The sequence below is a fragment of the Amia ocellicauda genome, chromosome 18 (assembly GCF_036373705.1).
Source record: "Amia ocellicauda isolate fAmiCal2 chromosome 18, fAmiCal2.hap1, whole genome shotgun sequence".
Lineage (NCBI taxonomy): Eukaryota > Metazoa > Chordata > Actinopteri > Amiiformes > Amiidae > Amia > Amia ocellicauda.
The window spans coordinates 10,680,361-10,703,251 of record NC_089867.1 but is presented as its reverse complement, the minus strand read 5'-3'; the positions used below and the strand labels follow the sequence as shown (position 1 = coordinate 10,703,251).

The following is a 22,891-nucleotide window of genomic DNA, read 5'->3' as shown; positions in this document are numbered from 1 at the left end:
TTAAAGAGTAGGTGGATGTGTTGGCCAGGCTGGTAGCAGAGCAAGCCGCCCAGTGTGGTGTTGTGTAGTTTTACCCTATCGTTTCGGAGATGGGAAGAATTGTAGCAGCGATCACCTCTTACAGCAGCTGTAGGGGTTTCCAATGTTCAGTGGTCCTAACTTCTTCAGCTCACCAGCAGATGGGGCTTCAGCAGGTTGGTGCGAAGTCTCACACTCCACAGCTCAGCAATTGATGTCTCATATTTAAGAAAATAAATGACTCGTTTTAGTTGTCAAACGTTTTTGTACCCACACAAGCAAATTTCCGAATACTGTACTTCATTGCTGTCATATATGTAGCTATAAGCTTAAATGAGTGAGTCGCTGTGTTTCAGAGAAAAATATGACGTCAATTTGCAGTCTCTGTTAATTTCCCTGACAGGTAGGAAGGAAATCTCCCAACAAATTTTGCTGAGTTCTGCGTAAAAACAAAAATGGCTTATTTATTTTAAATTTTTTTCATGTTCACTTTCACACTTAGAAATGCCTAAAATGAATGTCCTAATGGAAACCTTTGCCACAGTACTGTATTGAGTGTTTTTTAAGTTCAGTTAATTTAGCAGGTGTACTTTTTTGTGCATGTAAATATAATTCAAACGCTGTATTTAAACATCCCCTTTCCTCTTCAGATATAAACTACTGCTTATACTGCAATCTGAAACTCAAAATTTAATTAAGAATGGAAAGAAGTTGGAAACTCGGGAGTGAAGCCGTAATGCATGATTAACTCTCCACAATGGCCCACAGACCAATTATTATTTAAACGCATATCCTGAAAACACTAACGGAACATCACTTTTTCTTGTATCATTTGATTAGTTCCTTAAATGCCTGTAGAGCAGAGCAGACATTTGAAGTTCATTTCTTGTGCCAGTTTGAATTAATTTAATTTAAGTAAATTAAAGTTAGACGATTATCCTCTGTATGTTTTCTTAAACTAGTAAGGCTGACCAACTCTAACAATTTACGTATTTTGAGAATTGTGAGGCAGCATTAACTACATCGTCTTATCATATATTGCTTATAATTAATCTTAACCCCATTAAGAAAAATGTATGACACAAAGAGATGTTGATCAACAGTCTTTCTGCCAATAGTCTGAGAAGCATAGATGTTGTTTTGAGAAGCCACTACCATGTATGAGCTCCTGTAGGGGCATACACAGGCCACACTTTACAATATAATTTTAGCGATCAAATGAGTTTCTGAAGGAGAGCCTGGGTGTTTTCTTTTCCAGCTCTGGACAAGAATAGTCAAATGTTTGGATTATGTTGCAGTATATATATACAAATGCATCCTAAAGCTCTTCAGTAAGTGTCATATTAGGGATACAGCAGGCCAGAGGACCATTGGGAGGCGTCAGTAGTGTGGGCAGTATAAGCACATTCGATCAACATTTATATTTATATGCTGGAACATAAACAGAGCAGTGTAGGATATACTTAAGTGTACTTAAGAGCTGGAGCTCCAGAGCTTTTATGATTTCCGTTTCACCCTGGCCTCTTAATTAGTTATCAGAACTTTATTTTTAATTGACAGAACCAATCACACTCCTTCCCTAGGTCGAATGCCGGCCATGATTTAAAGATGCGTATAACAGCTCGCTATTGTGGCCCTCGAGGACTGGATTTGAAGAGCACTGGCATACTATCTCAGAGCATAATTTGATGGAGTCCGTTATGAGAAAACTCTGTAATTGGCAAAGTGCATTTATCAGATGACACACTTGAAAGTTTTCCTAGAAGAACATGAAGAAAATTGACTTTCATGATTCTTATGAAAGTGTTTCCTCATCCATGCATTTTCAGGTTTTATTTCCCACCGCTCCAACTGCCTTTAAAGCTGTAATTGACACGTTTAATGGTCTGTTTCTTAAGAAATGTGCAAGGAACATAATGCTAGCAATAGTGCTCAAACAACACTGATTATTATTGTACCCTTTGTGTACAGAGAATGTAGCAACCTACAATACTTGCAGCATAATACAAGGGCACTCTCCAAGGACACAATTGTTAACGATGGTTAAACCTCTAGAATAATCCTAAGCACATCAATAGAGAAGTATTGCAGAGGATGAGTTATAGATGTGTTTAAAGGGTGCTTTTTGATATTAGATCAGGAGTACACAGCCAGTTCTCTGTGGGGGATTTTGCTGCGGACTATAAGGAAAGCACTTTGCCAATCAAGAACACAGATGAAAAAGGAAATTTCTTGCAATTTACTAGATTCCAACACATTTAAATCTAGATACTGTATTTTTCAAAAATGTTTGCACAATGAGAATGCACAGTATGATCTTAGAGTGCACAGTTGCAGACTTAAGTTTTTGAATCCTATATCTTTAATTAAAACTTAACAGTTAAAAACCCTGAACAATTAATCTTGGATAAACCTAGAAGAGGTATCGCTGACAAATAAATACATTTTAAATACTAAATAATAAAGACATTTTAATATTCAACAAACATTTATTACACTTGATACATTTGTGAATAACCTTGTTTTAGAAGAGTCCCATAAGAGTGCAAAGCCCCTTATGAGACTACATTAGTGAAGTACAGGACAGTGACTACAGTAAGTGAAATCATTGTAGAACAGGTGTAGAAAATGATGATGTTACCCATGGAAAGCAAAGCAGAGTAAATCTGTGGTATATTCGTGGGAAACCATGGGAAAACTGTCAAATTACTGTGCCAATTACCTTTAGTAAAGTTTCATGAGAGGCAGGTCAGACTTATTTAGATGTATTCAGACTTGATTCAGGCTTGATCCAAGTCCAGTCCAGTTAAGTCCAGTTAATTCCCAATTCCTCCTGTAGTTTTGAGTGAAGAGACATTCACAGAGAATATAACCGTAACTGAGTTACTTAATGGGGAGTTCCTCTAATTATGTTTGTGAATGCCATTAGCCAACATTGGCAGCATAACTAATGGGAGCGATTACTGACCTACAGCAAGGGTAGCAGTGTACCTTTCAATGAACCTGCATTTTAAATGTGCTCAGTTGTCCTGAAAATTAAGTATTAGCATTTTCGGTTTTGGAAGTATTAGAAGATCAGACTGTAAACACATTTCATTTCCCTGCTTAATGTCATTATAAGCACTGTGGGTCAGTGTAGCATCCTAACGCAATTAGGTTCCTGCATGAGAGGCTGAAGCATTTGAATGGTGTTGGCCTCACTCTCTCTTTTAAAGGTCAGACAAACCAATCTATTTACTGCATTGGTAGTAAATGAAATTATTTCGCAAATGCTCTTCTCTAGGAAATTAGGAGCACAATTCTCATAAACAAGTAATCTCGGCAGGGTGTCAGGGCAGAGATTGGAAATTGAAAACTGACACAGACGCACACCAAAGAAATGACACTGCTTCCACCAGAGTTGAAACAGTCGGGGTTATATTAGAGGACTTTGTGACCTTTCATGTTATTTTCAATTTTGATCTGGTCTCTGATCTAACTTATACAGAAATAGGGCTGTGTTCGATTCTTTCTGCACCCATAATATAGTATCTTTCAATATCGGCTTCAGCACCTTTTTCAAATTTAACAGCCATGAAATGCCTTATGATATTGGTAGTGCTGCTAGGATTAGATTTCAGTCAGACCTTAAATGAAATGGGAATAACATTTTATGAGAACCACAGGCTCTGGTAAGCAATGCAGGACAAAAACAAATTAAACCAAAATTTGTCAAAGCAGTCTTAAGGTTGCTTTTCTTTGTTCTTTGATATATATATATATATATATATATATATATATATATATATATATATATATAATGAAGGTAGTTTGATTTCCTCTTAAATATCTATTGATTAAAATGCCTTATTGTGTGAACATAATTAAAACCTCATGTATTAAAAAAAAAAAAAGTTTTAATCAAAGGCTAATTTAGAAACCATAAGAGGCACCAATTTCGGAAAGCAGTCTAATGAATTTTCCATGAGTACTATATTTTGTTTTACAGTGTAATGATTTAAAAGAGGCTTCAGATTGTTACAAATGGTGTTTTGATATATTAAAAAGAACAAATGTTGTCTGTGGTCATTTTATAAATGAATGTCCTACAATTAATATAATAAAATATCCACAATAATGCACGTATAGTAGACTTAAGTATATTGAGAGTAAACTTGACGGTTGATTTTGAAGTGTAAGACGTATCTAGCAAATTGTAAATCAGAACTAAATGGCATCCATCTTGGAAACTGAAAAGCTGTAGAGTTTGGTAACTTTGCCTCCTTACTGAGTCTGAATACTGCTGGTACTCTACTGGAGTTTTGTGTCGGTTTAAAATGATTTACCTCAGTGTGCCCCTATGGGTTGTATTCAGGATCAAATTAGAAAGATTAAATAAAAACAGGTCTTATTTTAGCCTTTAAAAAAAAAAAAAAACTTCAGTAATATAAAAGTTGCAATGATATGCTGAAAGAATGAAAGGGCCAAGTTTAAATTGAAGAAACATGAAGGAAGCGAGAGGAAGATTCAATCTCCTCCGTGGTGCAGAGTTCAGTATATGCAGACTGACAGGGTGGTCACTTATCAATTCCCTCTGCACCCGCGAGAAGAGGGTTACTGCCACTGCTGAACCTGGGTTAATGGTGCTTCTGTAATAGAGCCGTGTGAAATTGCTGCATGTTTGCACTGTGTTGATGGATTCATAGCCCCAGAGATACAACAGCCATTTACTCCTCATGAAACATAATACACCAGAGGCGGAGCCTAAAATAAACCTTTTGGGCTTCATTGAATCGCAGCAAAAAGGAAGTTCAGATTTTTTTTTTTCCAATAATAATTTGTCGTCATCTCCCCTCCTTCTGCCACTTCAAAGCCCCTATTCTCTCTTGAGGTTTACACTCCATCTCTCTCCTTTTTCTTAGTGGCGTTACTCTACGGAAGTATGTATGTGTATTTATTTATGTTTCCAAATGGTTTTCATGCAAGCTGAGATGAGGTGCTATATCTGTATGAGCATGCAGTGGTCCTGCTGTTTGTTACAGGAAATCAACCAGCCACCTTGAAGTATTTTAACTGTTGAGTCTTAGCAGTTTTGGCTTCATGGAGGTAGTCCAGCATTTCACTATTTGTTTTGGATTACCAGTACACTGTAAGGTAGTCATGAAAAGTTAAGCAATGTTATTTATCAAAGTAAACCGCATGGGAATGAGATCATTACTAATATGTTTGTTTGCTTTTTCTGTCGGGGGACTGTAAATGCCCTGTGGATACAGTAACATATGCTTTGCTTTTATCAAGGCTTGATTTTCTGTGACTGCAATTAGTTTTCCATTGATAAGGCTTCTGAAGGAGCTTCGTCATGTCCCAGTTATCATAATGCAGATATAGGAATCTCCAGGATCATCTCTTCCTGTTGCAGATAAACACACAGACAAATTAAATTCTTGCACTCCACAATAGTACGTTAGATGAGGAGACCTTCGATGGCACTTCCAGTTCATGGAAATGTGCACCAAACCTCTCCGAAATGAAAAGCAAGCAAGTTGCAAGTACTCAGAGCTCAGCATCACATACCTGCTGTAGACATCTGATCATTCAGTTTCACCCCTTTGCTTTAATCTCCCCTTTCAGCCCAGACCAGCTGATTTTCATTTTCAAAGCTTGATGAAAAAGACACACCTGCCAGTTTTAATATATTAAGACTATTTCTCTAAACAAAGTGAACCAAATCATCAATTTGAACCTTTTGTTTTTTTTCCTTATAGGGAATTATCCCCTAATTGAGTATGCTTTCCTGTAATGTCTGCATTCACTGAATAATGCACCCAGGCATACTTGGTTTCCAAAGTGTTGGGAATAACATTGAGGTTCACCTCTAACTGCAGTTACAACATTAGACAGTCATGGCTGTAATGTGCAGGGATTATATCTATAGCTATGAGATGTTACGTGACTCAGCTGGGATGAGCATGATGCTAAAAACACTAGTGTCCAGTGTATGATCCCTGTCCAGTTCCTAAAACTCACCAGTTTTGCTATGTAGAGAATTACTATACAAGTAAAAAAAACTAAAATAAAAAAAAGCAGTTGGCGGACTGTACTGTTTTTTAGAGTTCAAGACTCATCTAAAAATGTAGGCTATAGGACAATAATTAACATGCATACATCCATAATCTAGTAACTAAAATAGTTGATTTTGATTTAATAATTAAAGTTTGCAGCAAATGTGATATATTGGCATAAGTACTAATTTAAAAAGTGTCATTGAAAATACACTAGGTATCAGGTAATGCATTTGCACTTTGCTTTTTACCAAGCAAATAAAAACATTATAAATGACAGCTATGCCTCCCATGGGAATGCTCTTTATTTCTCCCTGGTATCTTCCATAGGTCAGCAGTCATGTTTACTGTTATTTGTGCTCAATTCACCTTTCAAAGATTATTAAGGACTACCACGTTCTGTCCTCTCTGGTTTCTGCCCTGCAACATAGCAGTTTTCATGCATTTTAATAAGCATCCTCTTGGGATCTTCAAAAATCCAGACTGAAAACTGGGATAATTAAAAAGTTGAGCAAGTCACTGGAGAATAATTAACATTTTGTTTGTTGGTTGGTTTGTTTGCTTTTAATACAAGTTTTTTTCCTTTCTTTTATTATGCATTTTTTAACAGCATTGTTAAGTGAACATTTTTCATTTCTGCGTCCGCTCCTAAAACATAATAGGGATTCAGTGACACGAGAGAGTATAGAATGAGGATGTCAGACACTTAACTTTCATCTTTGTATTTGCTTTAATGCTTCGTGAGAGAAAGAAATGAGCGCTGCCAGGGCAATGAGCTGTCTTTTTTTTTTTTTTTTTAGCCCAATCATTAGTTAAAGCATCTGTGCAGTATCATTATAATCAAGGGGAATTATAAAGGTTTTTTTTATTTTTAACTAGGAGAATCCACCCTTTAACCCTTTTGCTGTAGCACCGATTCAAATTGGCTGTAGTTGATATTATGCACATTATGTGCATCAAGGGACACTATAAAACCCCATGTGAATTTCTGCCAATCCAGAGGCACCATTAACGACAGCAGAATTAGTTTAAATGATTTTATGATATTCAATAACGAAGTACTCCAAGCATTCCCAAAACTGTATTTAGATATGCATTTTACATAATGTTTCTATATCAATATTAAATAAATATAAATCCAAAAACATTTCAAAATCTCATATGAAAAAATGACATCCAATGTAATGCATAGTAATTTGTTTGTCTGGTTAAATTTAGAATTGTGTACTTTTGCTATTTTATATACTCCGGTTAGGTTTAGTCCATTATCTCCCCACTCCCCCCCCCCCGCCCAGCTCCGATAGTGCCAAGTCAATGCCTTTGTCCCTCTGAGAGTCCCCAGCCACAGTTGGCATGATTGTATCTGTTAATCTCCAACATACAGGATTTATCTCGCATCATAAACTGAGTTTTTGCGGAAAGTCGCATCAGAGCTAATTTCAGAATGCATTTTTTTATACTTTTTTGTTGTTGTTGTTGCCATTTTGGATTATTATTTAGTTTCCCTGTGAATAATTATGGTCAAGATGGTTGTTTGTGGAAAATGTTTGAGAGAAGGAATGGTCACCACAGGTTTTATGTGCCTTTCTCTTTTGACAGAAAGGTGTTGAAGGAGATTCCAGTTGGAGGCCTCAACCCCAACGAGACAGTGCAAGCCAATGTGGAGGCCCAGCTGTTATCTCAGCTCCATCACCCCACCATCCTCAAATTCTATACCAGCTTCCTCGAGAGAGACAATTTCTGCATAATAACAGAATACTGTGAGGTATGGCTTTACAGGCACAGCAGTCAAGGACATTTCTAATCTATAAACAGTTTCAGAGAAAGGCTCCACAGTGTTGGACATTGAAAGGCATGCATAGTGTATATTTATTGTCATCGTAGCTTACTTTGCTGGAATTCATGAGTTCCAAACCCTGGAGGTGAAATTATTCAAACAAACTGTTTTTAATTAAAGATTAATCATCCTATACTAAGTGATTGTGGGACTAGACTTTTTAAGAACCGCACCTTCGACATTTGTGTCTCAGATAGGTTATGGTTATAGGTTATACAGTATGCAATAGTGATATTGGATGTATTCGGCCAGGTGTACAGTCTATTTTTTAACTTTGTTATAAAAGTGTATGAAATGGGCACTCTTAAATCTCAGGTTTGCTGATGAGATTTTGTGATTATCTACAGTTGATTAGGTGGAAAGAATGTTAATCCTAATGAAAATGTATCTCCCATTGAGGCCATCAGATTTCATATTCAGTAACAGAATTTAACACAGAATGAATATGTGTATCCTGGGTTTACACAGGCCCAACACAGATCAGAGAGTGCTTCAGATTCTGGGATCTAATGAAGCATACACTAAACATCCAGAGGGAAAACATCACATATTGCAAATGCAATCATATACATTAGGGGCTGATAGTGTTTTAGCCCCTTAACAAAGAAAACATATGGAGTATTAATTGCTTTTTTATTTATCAATCACTTTACATCGTAAAAGCATGGAACAAATGAACCAATTCAGCATTAGCTTTTAGTGATCTTCAAATTTTTCAACTTTACCAAGCAGAATATGCATCAGATCTTAAAATGAAGAAAGCTTATGTTTTGTTCAGTGTTGATCATAGTTGATGAAGAAGATAAAAAAAAAAGTTATTATACACTTAGTAATGTTTACTAGTTTGAAGCATGTAATAAATATGTAATAACCACTTTAAAAACATTATGACTTTTTCCATTTGGGGAATTGGAAAATAATTTCCTCTCAGTAATAGTGGTTTCATTGCTTCATATTTTACTTGCACTTTGCCTGATCTTGTCCTGCTCTTACCACTTCTAATAGAGCGTTGGTTGTATTTGATTTCCCTTTACTGTCAGACTATATTATTTTAAACCAAAAAAATATACACAAATGTTTCCATACTAAACCCACCAGGGACCGTCCTCTGGGTTATTTTGAGAGTCATCCATCAAGTAGAGTCATCTAAGATTCTGTGTTATGCTGCACTCTGTGGATCCCTAAGTGCTACCAGTTTTAGGGCAGCTTTCAAAGTGTTTGAAATGCATGGAGGAGAATTTATATCCACAAGAAAACAAAATGCAATAAACAACAGAATGACAATGAACTACAGAGCATTTACTGGAGAAAGCATTATGAATGGAAAGAAACAATAATACCATCAGTGGCAAAAAAGAGCAACAACACAGAAGAGTCAATCATAAATGCTAAGTGATACAAAGGCAATGCCCGGATCACAAGTTGGGCTTGGGTTTGCATTAGGTAGATTGAAGGATCCTCTTTCAAACAAAAGTCACCATTGTGTGTTGGCCTTGGGAGTTGTGATTGGCAGGTGAATCACAGTTTTAATTCGTGTGTTTTGCGGCTATGTCAAATAGCCCCTTCTAAATGTCAATTAATTAGCCCTCAGAAGATGTACTTATATTTGATACAAAACACTTAAGGGTTTTAAAGGTAAATTATATGTCAGTGCTTTATAGATGAAGAATTAGATGGAGACTTGAAGGCACTGTGGGAGATAACCTTGGTGACTGAGGGTTTTACTGTAATGATTTAACTGACACCTATATTAAAACACATCACAGTTAAAGTCAATCAAAAACAGCCCCATGGTCCTTTTAGTCATTTTCTATGTCCATATCCCGTTCCTCATCAAACTCAAATGTGCTCTGTATGAGACTGTATGAGTTGGCAAGCATGATACATTTGTAAAGAATCTGCTTTACTCCCCAAGTCCATATTGGACTCTAATGTGTTCCTGACCTGCCCATATTTGTTGACTGGCCTTAGAGAAGTGGTGATGAGAGCCTGTTATTTTCTGTAATCAGGTGTTGGATGTCATGTTTTTGATTAAAGAGGCCATGCTGTGTAAGGACTGGGAAGCTTACACATGGAGGAATGGGATTGTAACTTGCAGTCAGAGTGTGACACCTGCATTATGGGTCAAGAACAAATCATAGCTACACTGGAGGAAAAAAAAACTAAAAACTGTCCAGACTATGATGAAAGGGGTGGTTTTGAATTCAAAGAATAAGAAAGGCAGACTTTGTTCTAACGATAAAGAGACTTCCCCCCTCATGATACCTACAAGAGAGTAATTTTTCACTTAGTGTAGCCATTGCTGAACACAGCATTATTAATTGGCTATATAATTTCTGTTAAGTCCATGGAATGGAACCATTCCATCAAAAGTTTTTTTTTTTAATTACTGTGCTTACAAAGTGTGAAATCATGATAGGGATTTATAAATATAGCACCAAATTATTGCTTCTTTTTAAAATAAAAATAAAAAAGCCTTCTGCAATATAAGCCTGGTTTATATGAGAATGTCAACTTGGAAAATGGTGTCTTTTTGCTCAGCATTGAGACACAGCTTTCCTACGAGTGCATGAACAATAGGGTTAATATTTTATAATAAAAAACTGAATTGTCTTCTATGAAAATGTTATTAAGAAAATAAATCAAAGGCCATTGCATTATACTCGGGGGTGGTTTCAAGACGTGTCAGATAGACAGCAACTGATGAGTCATGTCCAAGAAATATGGATGAAAACAAAAGCACTGGATTGTAATCTGATTCTTCTTAATTTGTCAAATCAAATGTCTAACATTTATAATGTTGTTTTTATTATTATTATTATTGTTATCTTTAAGCACATTTGGCTTGATGTTTACGGCTTCTCCATGAACACTTGGCTCTGAAACGTTGCTCCTAGGAGTTGACCAATTTGGGGGCTCTTGATCTCAATATGTCAGAGTACAGAGCTCTCAGAGGCAGAAACTCCAGGGGAGTTTGACGGTGTTGATTGCATTGCACCTGCTGTGAAAATTATTCGAGGGGGCTGGAGGATGAGACAGAGCTCAGATGTGCAATATCGGCATATGCAACTATGACCAAAACAGATTTACAGTCAGATCTAAGGATGGGTGGAGTGGAGGGATGGGTAGATTACATAGATGGGTAGCTAGATAGGAAGATACAGAGATAGATAGAAATGGTAAAGATGCGCTAATAGATAGATAGCCAGATATAATGACACATGCATACATACATATGTAATACACGCACGCACGCACGCACGCACGCACGCACGCACGCATATAGACTTTCTTTTAAATCATTTTAACTTTGTGTACTTCAGAAATATTCAACAAGCAGCCTCTTTTCTTTGCTTTTGCAGTTCAGCCTTCTCCCTAAAGACAGATAATTAAATATACATTTTTGAAAACTTTCCTTGCAAAAAAGAAATATACATATTTTCAATTTGATGACCTCGACTACATATTGGCAACTATTCAAAACAAGCGTGTAACAATTGTTAGACCGCAATCAACATCTGCTATTCAAAACCATGCAGCTGCAGGGAGAAAAACACTTCACTTTACCCAGCAGAACTGAATATGTTTTACCTCTTTCCATGATAATGTATGACCTGACTGAAACAGCAACACGTGGCAAATATCGAAAGTGTCTGATAGGAGTTTTTTCAATCTTCCAATTCAGAAGAGCAAGGCAGAGGCTTTGTTTTGTGGACAATCACTCTTTGGACACAAATAGGATTGTCCAGAACATACCGTGTGAAAGTCTCAGCTGCTCTTTTCTCCTGACCCCAATTTAGATTGCTCACGAATATATGGCTTCATCTTGAAATGTAGACATGAAAGGAATGACCTCTGTTCCTTGGTTTGTGTCATGTGACTGGAAGGAAGGGATAATGATAGAGCCAGGAAGACTATTTTGTTCTGATTCTGTAGTATATTGGGAAACCTGTGAATTGCGCTGATTGAAATTGCATTCTCTGTCCCTTGAGGATCTGTTGTTTTCTGAATTCAAGTTTAACTAAGTTGTGAGGCTTTAAAGGCATGAAAGTCAGTCAGTCAGGCATCCCCTGTGACTCCATCTAATGGCCAGAACAGTCGATTCCTGCACAATTCCCATACCAAATTGGCTAATACAAGAGGATGACTTCATATTGTCCCAATAATAGCTTTTCACAACCAGTCCTAAAAGAAATGTTGTCTGGTGCAGTGACTGACTTTTAAGCGCCATAACGTATTAAAAGTCTAAAGTGAGATTCCTCTTGTCATGAATTTTCCTCTTCAAAATTGAATATACATGTATACATGCTGTGTGAATCATTCATGTTATGTGCTTTGAGAGTTAGATTAGCCCTACCTAACCTTTACCTAAAGGTCAAATAGCTACACCACGGAAAAAGTTGAAATATTAATGCCTAAATGTCAGTTTCTACGTATGTTTCCATATATGCGGTCAAATTTGCGAGGCATTAAGAGGCAGCTGTTTTCACTGAGAGACTTCAGTCGAATCAAAGGCTCTTATAAATGATCGCTGGTGGATCACTCAGAGGCACTTCTATCTTCATTGTCAGGGCATGAGAGCCTGGTTGCAACCACCAGAATGGTCCTCACAGATACTGTCAACTGGAGCACAAATGGCACTGAGCAGTATAAAGATGTCTCCCAGCAGTGAGACGCTTGATTGCAGCTATTGAGACAGATGAAATTGCAGACTCATAAAACACTAAAAACTGTGACTTAAAGCAGTTTTTATCATAAGAGACACAGTCATATAAAGGCCTATGGAGACATGGAAACTCTTATGAGTATTATTTTTTCAGGTTTTGACCTTTGAGGACTACTTTCCAAAAATATATAGAGAAAAGTCATTCACGGGAACATTCACTTTTCTCTTGTTACACACAACACACACCCATATATTTCGCATGCTCACAGTTGCCTTTATGTGCATTACATAAAGTGAAGGAAAGTATATTTTCATCATATATTTCCTTCGTTCTTTAAGTATCAATCTTCTCATATTTTACAATAACATTTCTGTCCAGGTGTAATTATACAAATGTATTTGTTCTCGGTCTCTTCAGTCATTAAGATTAATGTCATGCCTATGCTGATGCAGTCTTTAGGAGTGAATTACTCTCTTTTGTGACTTTTACAGTAACAAATCTATTTTTCTGTTCATAACTAAAATACCTAAATATTGTACATAACTCATGTCTACATTATGTAGACTTGGCTGTTTTGTTTAAATGTAATTACTTTATTTCTGAACATAATGTACATTTTTCATTCTCATTGTTTTCTCAGTCTTTTCTATTATGTTTTTTTTTGCGTGTTTCTTTATTTTATTTCACAATACTTTTTGACTCTCCTTTACGAAGGCCCTTTAGACCACAAGTGCGTCTTAATTTCCAGGTTCAAAGTATTGTTAATGTATGTTTAATTCAATGGTAGAATTTTCATAATTAACCACTGAACTTATATATAATTATGTTTTCCCCAAGTTGAAAAGAGACGCTAATACAGCCGAGCATCACTTTTCAATGGCCGATTGATCTAGTCACCCATTGACATTTTTATATAATAATAGCTTAATTTACACCTTGCCTTTGAATGTGCACAGTGACGTCATAGAGGATTCAAATTATTTCTCAGTGTTACACAGTAACATAAGCCTTGGAATTAATTTCACAATCACAAACGGAATGAAAACATTCCAATAAATAGTCTATCATTCATTCAAACATGCCAGCTTCTAGGGAAAAGTCCTCCAGAGTAAATACAATAAATTGTATACATATCAGTTTTAAATCCTTTTCTGTTGCTGGAACTACTGCAGTTTTCAGAGACATTTGTTTGGAATTTGCCTAATTTGGGTGGTCTGTGCAGTTCAATCATTAAGTCCTGTTTTTCTTGATGAACCCTTAAATGGCAACACTGATGACATTTATACTTTTGTTTCAGGATGGTGATCTGGACTATAAAATTGAAGAATACAAAGAAGCTGGCAAAACATTTGAAGAAAGACAGATAACAGAGTGGGTCATCCAGCTGTTGTTAGGTGTGCACTACATGCATGAAAGGTAATGTTTGTTTAAATAACCAGGCACTGTACAAAACATATAGATACAATTCAACTATTTGGCACCCACAATAAATGTAGTATTGGAGGTTACGGAAAGGTTGAAAAACAGAAATCTGTTCACTGCTCAAGTTGTGTGACAGATTGTCATGTTTATGTGCAGCAAGTACTACAAACAGTGTGAAATAGTTTGGATAAGAAACAATTTGCAGTAAAAGTGTATGATTTTTCCCTCTTATGTAGCTGTATTTACCTCATACGATTGTGCAGGTTTCGCCGTCATTTTTGATATCTTATTTTCATTATAGCTTTCATTATACCATTACCTGTTTTACAGATGTATTTCGCAAAGGTTCATTTGCATCTGTCCCATCTTGTTTTTGTTTTGTAGGAGAATACTGCACAGGGATTTAAAGACAAAAAACATTTTCCTTAAAAATAACATCGTTAAAATAGGTAAGGAATCCTTCTTCAATGAATGTGAAAATGGAGGCTTTGAAGTTGGTTTCAGATTTTAAAGTGAGCCTTTTTTTTTACAGTGCCTAGTAAGAAAACACCTCCTGTTTCCCTTCATGACAGTAATGGATATTTGCCTTCAAAACTTCAAACTATGTAATTATGTTTCCCAAGTGTACATTTGAAAATGTCGTCTTCTGTATGAATAGTTTACCGATAACCAAGGACAAAGAGACTCTAACCATGTAGATGCTCGATTGGATTGAGATCTGGGGAATCTGGAGGCCAAGTCAACACCTTGAACTCGTTGTTCATCAGACCAGGCCACCTTCTTCCATTGCTCCGTGGTCCAGTTCTGATGCTCATGTGCCCATTGTAGACGCTTTCGGCAGTGGACGGGTCAGCATGGGCACCCTGACTGGTCTGCGGCTACGCAGCCCCATACGCAACAAACTGCGCTGCACTGTGTGTTCTGTGTGTTTTCAGCAATTTGAGCTACAGTAGCTCGTCTGTTGGATCAGACCACACGGGCCAGCCTTCGCTCCCCAAGTGCATCAATGAGCCTTGGCCGCTCATGACCCTGTCGCCGGTTCACTGCTTTTCCTTCCTTGGACCACTTTTGATAAGTATTGACCACTGCAGACCGGGAACACCCCACAAGAGCTGCAGTTTTGGAGATGATCTGACCCAGTTGTCTAGCCATCTCAATTTGTCAAAGTCGCTCAGATCCTTACGCTGCCCATTTTTCCTGCTTCTAATACATCAACTTTGAGGACAAAATGTTCAATTGCTGCCTAATATATCCCACCCACTGACAGGTGCCATGATAACGAGATTATCAGTGTTATTCACTTCACCTGTCAGTGGTCATAATGTTATGGCTGATCGGTGTATATATATATATACAGCTCTGGAAAAAATTAAGAGACCACTTAACATTGATTTCTGAACTTGGAGTGGTCTCTTAATTTTTTCCAGAGCTATATAAGCTACATCTGTAGCTCTTTATTACAACTCAGCTAATCTCTCCATTTATCTTTTTGTAGGTGACTTTGGAGTTTCTTGTCTTCTCATGGGCTCCTGTGATCTGGCCACTACATTTACTGGAACCCCGTACTACATGAGCCCTGAGGTGCTCAGTCACCAAGGCTATGACTCCAAATCTGATATATGGTAAGCGCTTCACCTGCCATGAATTGAAACATTAAATTACAGAGTTTAAAAAAGGTACATGTCTTAGGAAGTTCTCAGCTGTCAACAGTTAACATTGTGAACACTGAAACGTGGAAATAATGAAGTGGTCCTTCTTTCGTATGTGCTTGTTACAAAAGTTTTAATAAAATAAGTCGATGGAAAAAAGATTAAGTGAAGACTTAGTATACAACAATTGGACATCCACACTGTTTGAAGATGAAAGGAAAAGACCTAGTGAATCTCCTCACAAAAGCACAACCCAGCAGTACCAGATTACAGTAATGGCCTTGCCTAGGTAAAGAGTGGACACTCCAAATCATAACCTCTTCCCTTTTTGGGGGGATCAAATCATTTTCATATTTGATGGCGTGAATAATTCTTTCATGTTGGGAAACGCAGCTTAATTTTGAAGCGGAGTAGGAAATATTATTCCTCTGGGGTAGGAGGGGAACCAAGACACAATCTCAATAATACATATAACCTCAGGCAGTTGATGCTAATTTCTGAATCTAACACCTTCAGCACTTTGATCTTTGTCAGCATCATAATGAATTCACATTTTAAGCCGACAAGTGCTGATAATGATTCATAAAGAAAGAAGAAAAAATATTTGTGAGAGGATGATTATATATTGTACATGACCTTAATGATAGTGAACTGCCAGAAGAGAAATCCATTACTGTCCAACCATCTAAAGTAAATAAAGCTAATGCTAAATAACCATGCAACTAATGATGTTAATAATACATGTACTCCATAATTTATATATATATATATATATATATATATATTCTGAAAAACACACCTGGTGTGTCATTTGCACTTTAAGACATGACTGCTTTAGGCTCCCAGAAATAGGTTTAGCACTTTGTGATGCCTAGTTTTAGTACAACAAAGATATGCACATACAGTTAGGTCTATAAATATTTGGACAGTGACACTATTATCATCATTTTGGCTCTGTATGCCACCACAATGGATCTGAAAGGAAACAATCAATATGTGCTTTAAATGTAGGCATTCATCTTTAATTTGAGGGTAGTTATATCCAAATTGGGTGAACGGTGTAGGAATTACACCCATTTGTATATGTGGTCCCCCCAATTTTAGGGGCTCAAAAGTATTTGGACAAACTAACATAATCATTAATTAAATTGGATGTAACTACCCTCAAATAAAAGATGAAAGTCTACACTTAAAGCACATCTTGATTGTTTCCTTTCAAATCCATTGTGGTGGTGTACAGAGACAAAATGATGTCACTGTCCAAATATTTATGGACCTAACTGTATGTCTTTGACAAAAATAATCACAGGTATTTATACTCTGTCGAACTCTGGAGGGCCATTCACACTAGTCACAGTGCAGTTCCACCTCGCAGTAAGTCCAGAAAAGTTCACACCTATTGAACTAAATCAGACTGTCTGGATGAAGGTCACCTGCTGGAGACAGAGGTGATCAGAGGTTAGCAAGGGTATCTTTACTGTGAAGCCACATGCTATTTATTTTAGGAACAGCCTCTTTTTGAAAAGAAAATAATATTATTTTGCCTGTTATCACACTGCATATTCCTTGCTTTGCTTGATTTATGCTGGAGGGGGCGTGCTTTTATGTCTGCTTGGAATTATATAAACTTGTTCGTAATATGTGCTGATGAGTATGCAGACATACCTGTAAGCAATCAGCTGAAAAATGAAGAGGCTAGGCAGCTGCATTTATGTTTGAATTGAGGGGTTGGCTGAATAGGGTAAGTAGATAATTGAGGGTTGATTTCAGTTTACTGCTTTGGAATAAGATATTGCCTTTTCCATTTAAGAAGGAGACATGATTGGCAGACATCCACTGCACTCTAAATCACATCAGTGAAGTCAAACAGAGTTTTTTTCAGGTATGACTTAGCTGAAAAGAAAAAAAAAAAGCAACACTCATTTTCTTGACACTCAGGCAAGGTATTGGAAATGTGTTTTGTGAATGACACAGCAGTAATCTGCTACAGAAATGCGAAGTATTATTTTTGTTCCTTTGATACATGCAAAATTGTATATTGGTTCGCCTATTTAGATTGACTAGGAAACTATTTACAAAATATAAATACATAGAAACATTTGCAAATTGGTTTGGAGTGGAGGATACTAGTACACTTTTTATGTGTTTTTATAGATGGTTTCTGCAAGCTTATTGACCTCAGAAAACTCTTTAGACATTAAAATGCAGAACACTGTTTACATATCTATAGGATTCTCACTTCAGTTGATGTATCCTTTTATTAATTGCTGTAATGACTTCTTTTGTGTTGTTTTGAAAGTATTATGCTTCATATCACTTCATTGTTTTATACAGTTCATGGACTTTGTAATGATCAGGTTTGCTTTGATTAACGTCAAAAGCTAACAACACAATGGAGAGTATAATCTGTGTATTAACGGAAGATTGGAAGTCCACTTTGTTGTCACAGATAAGTATCTGTCAATAATGATCTACTCACATACTGTGAAAAAAACTGTGGAAATCAATGCATTGATCTCAGTCAAGTTATAAAAACTGTGTTCAATACAATGATACTGAATCAGATTGTATTTTTAACAAGCACTTCTAAAGTATTTCACATTTGTGCTATTTTGAAAATTAAACAAAGTATATATTGAACAGCTTAATATACACAAAAAACAGATGTTTTATAAATTATATTCTGAGAGGCTGTAGTGTAATGTTTTTTTGCAGAGAAATATATATATATACTTTTTTTTTTTTTTTTTTAACATTTTGTTTTGCAGGTCTCTGGGATGTATCTTATATGAGATGTGCTGTTTGGACCATGCATTCAATGGCAATAATTTCTTATCTGTTGTCATGAAAATCGTGGAGGGGAAAACTCCTGTGCTGCCGGACAGATACTCAAAAGAACTCAATTCAGTCATGGAAAGGTAAGCCCTACCGAGCTATTTGTCTGTTCTTAGGAATTAATGCCATTCAATGAAATCTGTGGCCATCTTTCTAAAAAATTATGGTTGCAGTCTATTGATTGATGTCAGCATCAGAAGCTCATTTATGAGAGTCCAGTGTTAGATTCTGTACTCGCTGTACAGGGAGGTTCAATACAATGGCCACAGACTTCAGCTACGGACTGTTGCTTTCAGCTTTCTCAAGAGACAAATTTAAAGTCCCATCATATCTGTCAGTTCAATAGGTAATCTATTTGTACATCCACTGCTGGACATAAATTACCTATGTATTTGTCAGGGCAATGCAAGTTTAATTACAGAAAACCATGTACAATGCCATTAGCGGTGTTTTCATTTTCTCATAAAGGTATGTATTTATTTATGAATGTGTTGCTTTATGATCACATTATATTTGTGGTTACAAGTACATATTCTTTCTCATAACATGTCTAGTAAAAAGTATTGATTGATTTTAATACAGGATTGGGAGTCTCAAATGATTTTAACATGAGATTACACCAGGTTCTCAGCATATACACTACTGGTCATAAGTTTTATAACACCCCCATTTTTCCAGTTTTTATTGAAATTTAAGCTGTTCAAGTACAGTGAGTAACCTGAAATGGTACAAAGGTAAGCGGTAAACTTCAGAGGTTAAAAAAAGTTTAGGTTACCTAAAACTGAAAAATAATTAACATTTCAGAGTTATATACTGTTTTACTATACCTTCTTAAGCATTATTTGGCAGTGTTACATGCAGCTCCTGTGCATAGAAGTTACACTGTATTCCTACAATACGCACATCGTTTGAAAGCTTATTCTCTTGGCTACCAGCTTGTTTAATTCTCAAACACACCCGATTTACAGCTTCCCTGTTGCTCGCCATCATTCAGAGCCCGGGGGTTAAACGCACAGTCTGCTCGTGGGGGGGATCGTATTTCTTTGCAAATAGGCTTGTTTTGTTCAGAACAATCTAAAGATGAATCCAGTATATATTATTTGATGTTCTATCAAGCACAGAGAAGTTCAGATACAATTATGTAAAATCGTTGTGTATTAGTACAGTGTAAACAGAGTTTTCCAGCTCTCTACGGGTTTGTGTTGCTTCAAATTTCAATAAAAACTGGAGAAATTTTGACCGGTAGTGTATATATAGTGACGCACTGCAGGGCATGATGGCTGCTGTATGTGATGGGAATGGATTCCCTGGTGGATCAATCCCATAGACACCTGTTGGCTCACCACATGCAATGCACACCACTGGCTGGTTGAAGTGCCCAGGTCTTTAACTAACCTGTAACACACACACACTCGGCTCTCAGGTGCACAGAGATGTACCCCCTCAGTCAGTAACATCTGTGACTCGGTCACTCCTTGCCCTACCATCTTATTCTTTCTGGTTACCCAGATTGCTAGCTTTGCCTGTGCAAAGGGAAATTCATCAGACACACCTTTGCTCTATTTGGCTGAGTATACCTTGGCCCAAACATACATTTGAGAGAGAGTGTGTGAGTGTGCATGGCTGTGATCATAGTTTGTTTTGAGACCCTGAATTGGGTATCGACATCTGGGCTAGTTTTTTTTTTTCTTTAGAAAGCATTTTTAAACTATCTATTTCCACACCAACACTACAACAGCCAGGTTCATCCATGGCTCCCCAATCTGACACTCACAGTGTTACAATATATCATCTCGTAAAGTAATAGTCTTAGTTTCAACTTTCAACTTAGTTTTCTCAGAAGACAATAAGATCGTTTGAATGTGAATTGTTATTCAACGCATGCATAAAATTCCACTTTTTATTTTTGGGAACTATTTTCTAATACATATGGTTTCTCTCATTGTTAGCATGCTAAACAAGAATCCTTCGTTAAGACTGTCAGCTGCAGATATCTTGAAAATGAAATACATCGAAGAGCATCTTCAGGTAAGTTCTGTGTTCCTTAGTAAAATAAAGAGATCTTCCATTATTATATAGCTAAAAAAAAAAAAAATAGATCTCTGAATTGTGAAAGGATAAAGCAGACCTGACCAATCAAAATGTTGTTCTGTCTAGAGTTTTTCCAAAAAGAAGACAAAGCACTTGCTTTATGAGGATTATTGTTTCTGTCCAAACACTTACTGACCCAATGTCTTTTCTGGTTGATTACCAGAACACAAATTTTGCTTTGTTTTTCTATCTAGTCCTATTATCTAATAAAGTACAATGACCTGAGAAATACAAGATTTCAAGCAATAAAAACAGCACCATGCAAGCAAAGTCAATATTTAATCACGGAGCTCATTTGATATATATAGTTATTTAGTTAATTTAGTTTAGAAATTATGAAGAAATGCTGAAAAATTAAAATTAAAATCAAAATTAAAAAAACAAACAGGTAATTTTCATTTGCTGCACTGTCTGAGGTTGTGATTCATTTCACTTATAAACCCAAAGTCCCAAGCATAGATTTAGTGAATGTTTTTCAAAAACCAGAACAGACATTTATTTTCCCTTACTTAAAAGCACCAAACTGCTAAAACAATGATTGCTTCACAAAGGATGCATTTTTCATCAGTGCAAATCTCTAAGCTATTGTTGTGTTGCCAGCTCTTAAGAAATGTAATAATTACCAGACTTTTGCAGGGTTGTTTTTTCCTTCTGTGAAACATGATAGCGTCCAGAAATACTTTTTTTGTTGTGATTGAGAATGAGTTTTGTAATTTCGACATTGTAAGTTATGCAACTTTTGTTCTCCCTGGCTTTTTGTTTCATTTCAGATTTTAATTGGCACTCTTGTTTCCTGTATTGTCAAATACACTTCTTTCCTCTTCTAAAAAAAGAAAATGAGATAACCAAGTCGTGCATTCTACTGGTGACCTCTGTACTTGATAACCAGTGTCTCAATGGCAAAATAAAGCTTGTCAGTTTTCTGTTGTCTTCCATACTGGGAAACGTGAATTGTGAATACTCGGATGTCACACTGACTGATTTATTTTGTTCCAGAATATAAAACACAAATTCTCAAGCATGACACTGAAAGACAAAACCTTGAACTGCAAGAATGAAGTTGCTCAGATTCAGAATGCTTTGTGAGTATACGCTTCTCTCCTGTCTAACTGCAGTGAATAAAGGTTTATATATTCCTCATGACCCATAACAAAACAAAACCTATTTTAATTTTGTGTACGTCATATACAATTAAATAACAGGATATAGACTTACCTGACCTGATTTGCATACTAATACACTCCTCTGCTATGTTATAATATAATTTTCATTATAATTAATGGGACAGAGAAGCTTATTTATTTGGGGGAAAAAAATGGAATTGGTGTTATCACAGCAGGAATGTTTTGTGGATTAGTCACTGTTTAATATCGATGCAGCTATTAAAAGGAAGGTAAAAATAGATAACTGTGGGTCACATGACTACATTCTCTGTTCAGAATGTGCTAATTAGGTGACGTATGTGTGCAACAGCTTTTGGGTTATTCATTGCAAACTCCACTTTTGCTTTCATTCACAAGTTGTTTGTTTTTGTGTTTCGCTTTTTATCATATTCAATGATTTCCAACATAATCTCAGGAGTGACTAAGACATGTGTCAAAGGCCATAGGAGAAAAGTTATTTCTCTACATTTTGCCAACCTTAACTAATAAGTGCAGTTAAAAAAAAACACATTTTACATATACTTGGAGTGAACTGTATCCCTCTCACTGAAATGCTTATTTAAACCTTCAAATTACTGGTAAAACTTGATACTGATTGGTAATTGCTTAAACCGTTTATTAAAACAATGGAGTATTAATACTGGGGCTGCTACCAGCTGGGTAGAGATGGGCTTTATTACACACAATTAGACAATATAAATTGAATTGAAATATAATTACTTAATCTATGCTAAATGATAATGGGTAAAGGAACCCTGCCTAAATAAGTAGACGGTGTAGATTGAGGAGAGCAGCGTCCTACTGTGAAATGTGACATTTTAATGTCTGGTAGTGACTTGATGCAGCAAATGTTAATGTGGATTTACATCATTTTAACTGTGCTGAATTCTGTCCCTCCTGTCTCTGAGTCTCTCTTAATGAAGCTTTGCCACTTTATGATATAGGAAGAGGAACACAGTTTTGGCTCTCAGCAGCAGTCATCTCACTGCTTCATTTACTGTCCCTAAACTCTGCAGCTGCTTACATGCCATATGTTCCTTTCAGGCAGAGAAAAGTTCACCTACAAACTCTCCGGGAGCGGTCGGAAGTTCAGAAAATGACACCCCGGGAACGCATGAGGCTGCGGAAATTACAAGTCGCAGATGAGAAAGCCAGAAAATTAAAGTAA

At 36.5% G+C, this 22,891-nt stretch overlaps 1 protein-coding gene across 1 annotated transcript in view; it reads left to right on the top strand.

The window, feature by feature from the left end:
• Nucleotides 1–22,891, top strand: part of nek11 (NIMA-related kinase 11) — a 67,976-nt gene that overhangs the window by 13,036 nt on the left and 32,049 nt on the right. The window contains exons 3-10 of the mRNA XM_066690411.1: nt 7,659–7,824; nt 13,861–13,979; nt 14,370–14,434; nt 15,481–15,607; nt 18,403–18,552; nt 20,419–20,497; nt 21,557–21,642; nt 22,768–22,887. Of these exons, the coding sequence (XP_066546508.1) occupies nt 7,659–7,824; nt 13,861–13,979; nt 14,370–14,434; nt 15,481–15,607; nt 18,403–18,552; nt 20,419–20,497; nt 21,557–21,642; nt 22,768–22,887 (912 nt within the window). The remainder of the gene's footprint in view (nt 1–7,658; nt 7,825–13,860; nt 13,980–14,369; nt 14,435–15,480; nt 15,608–18,402; nt 18,553–20,418; nt 20,498–21,556; nt 21,643–22,767; nt 22,888–22,891) is intronic.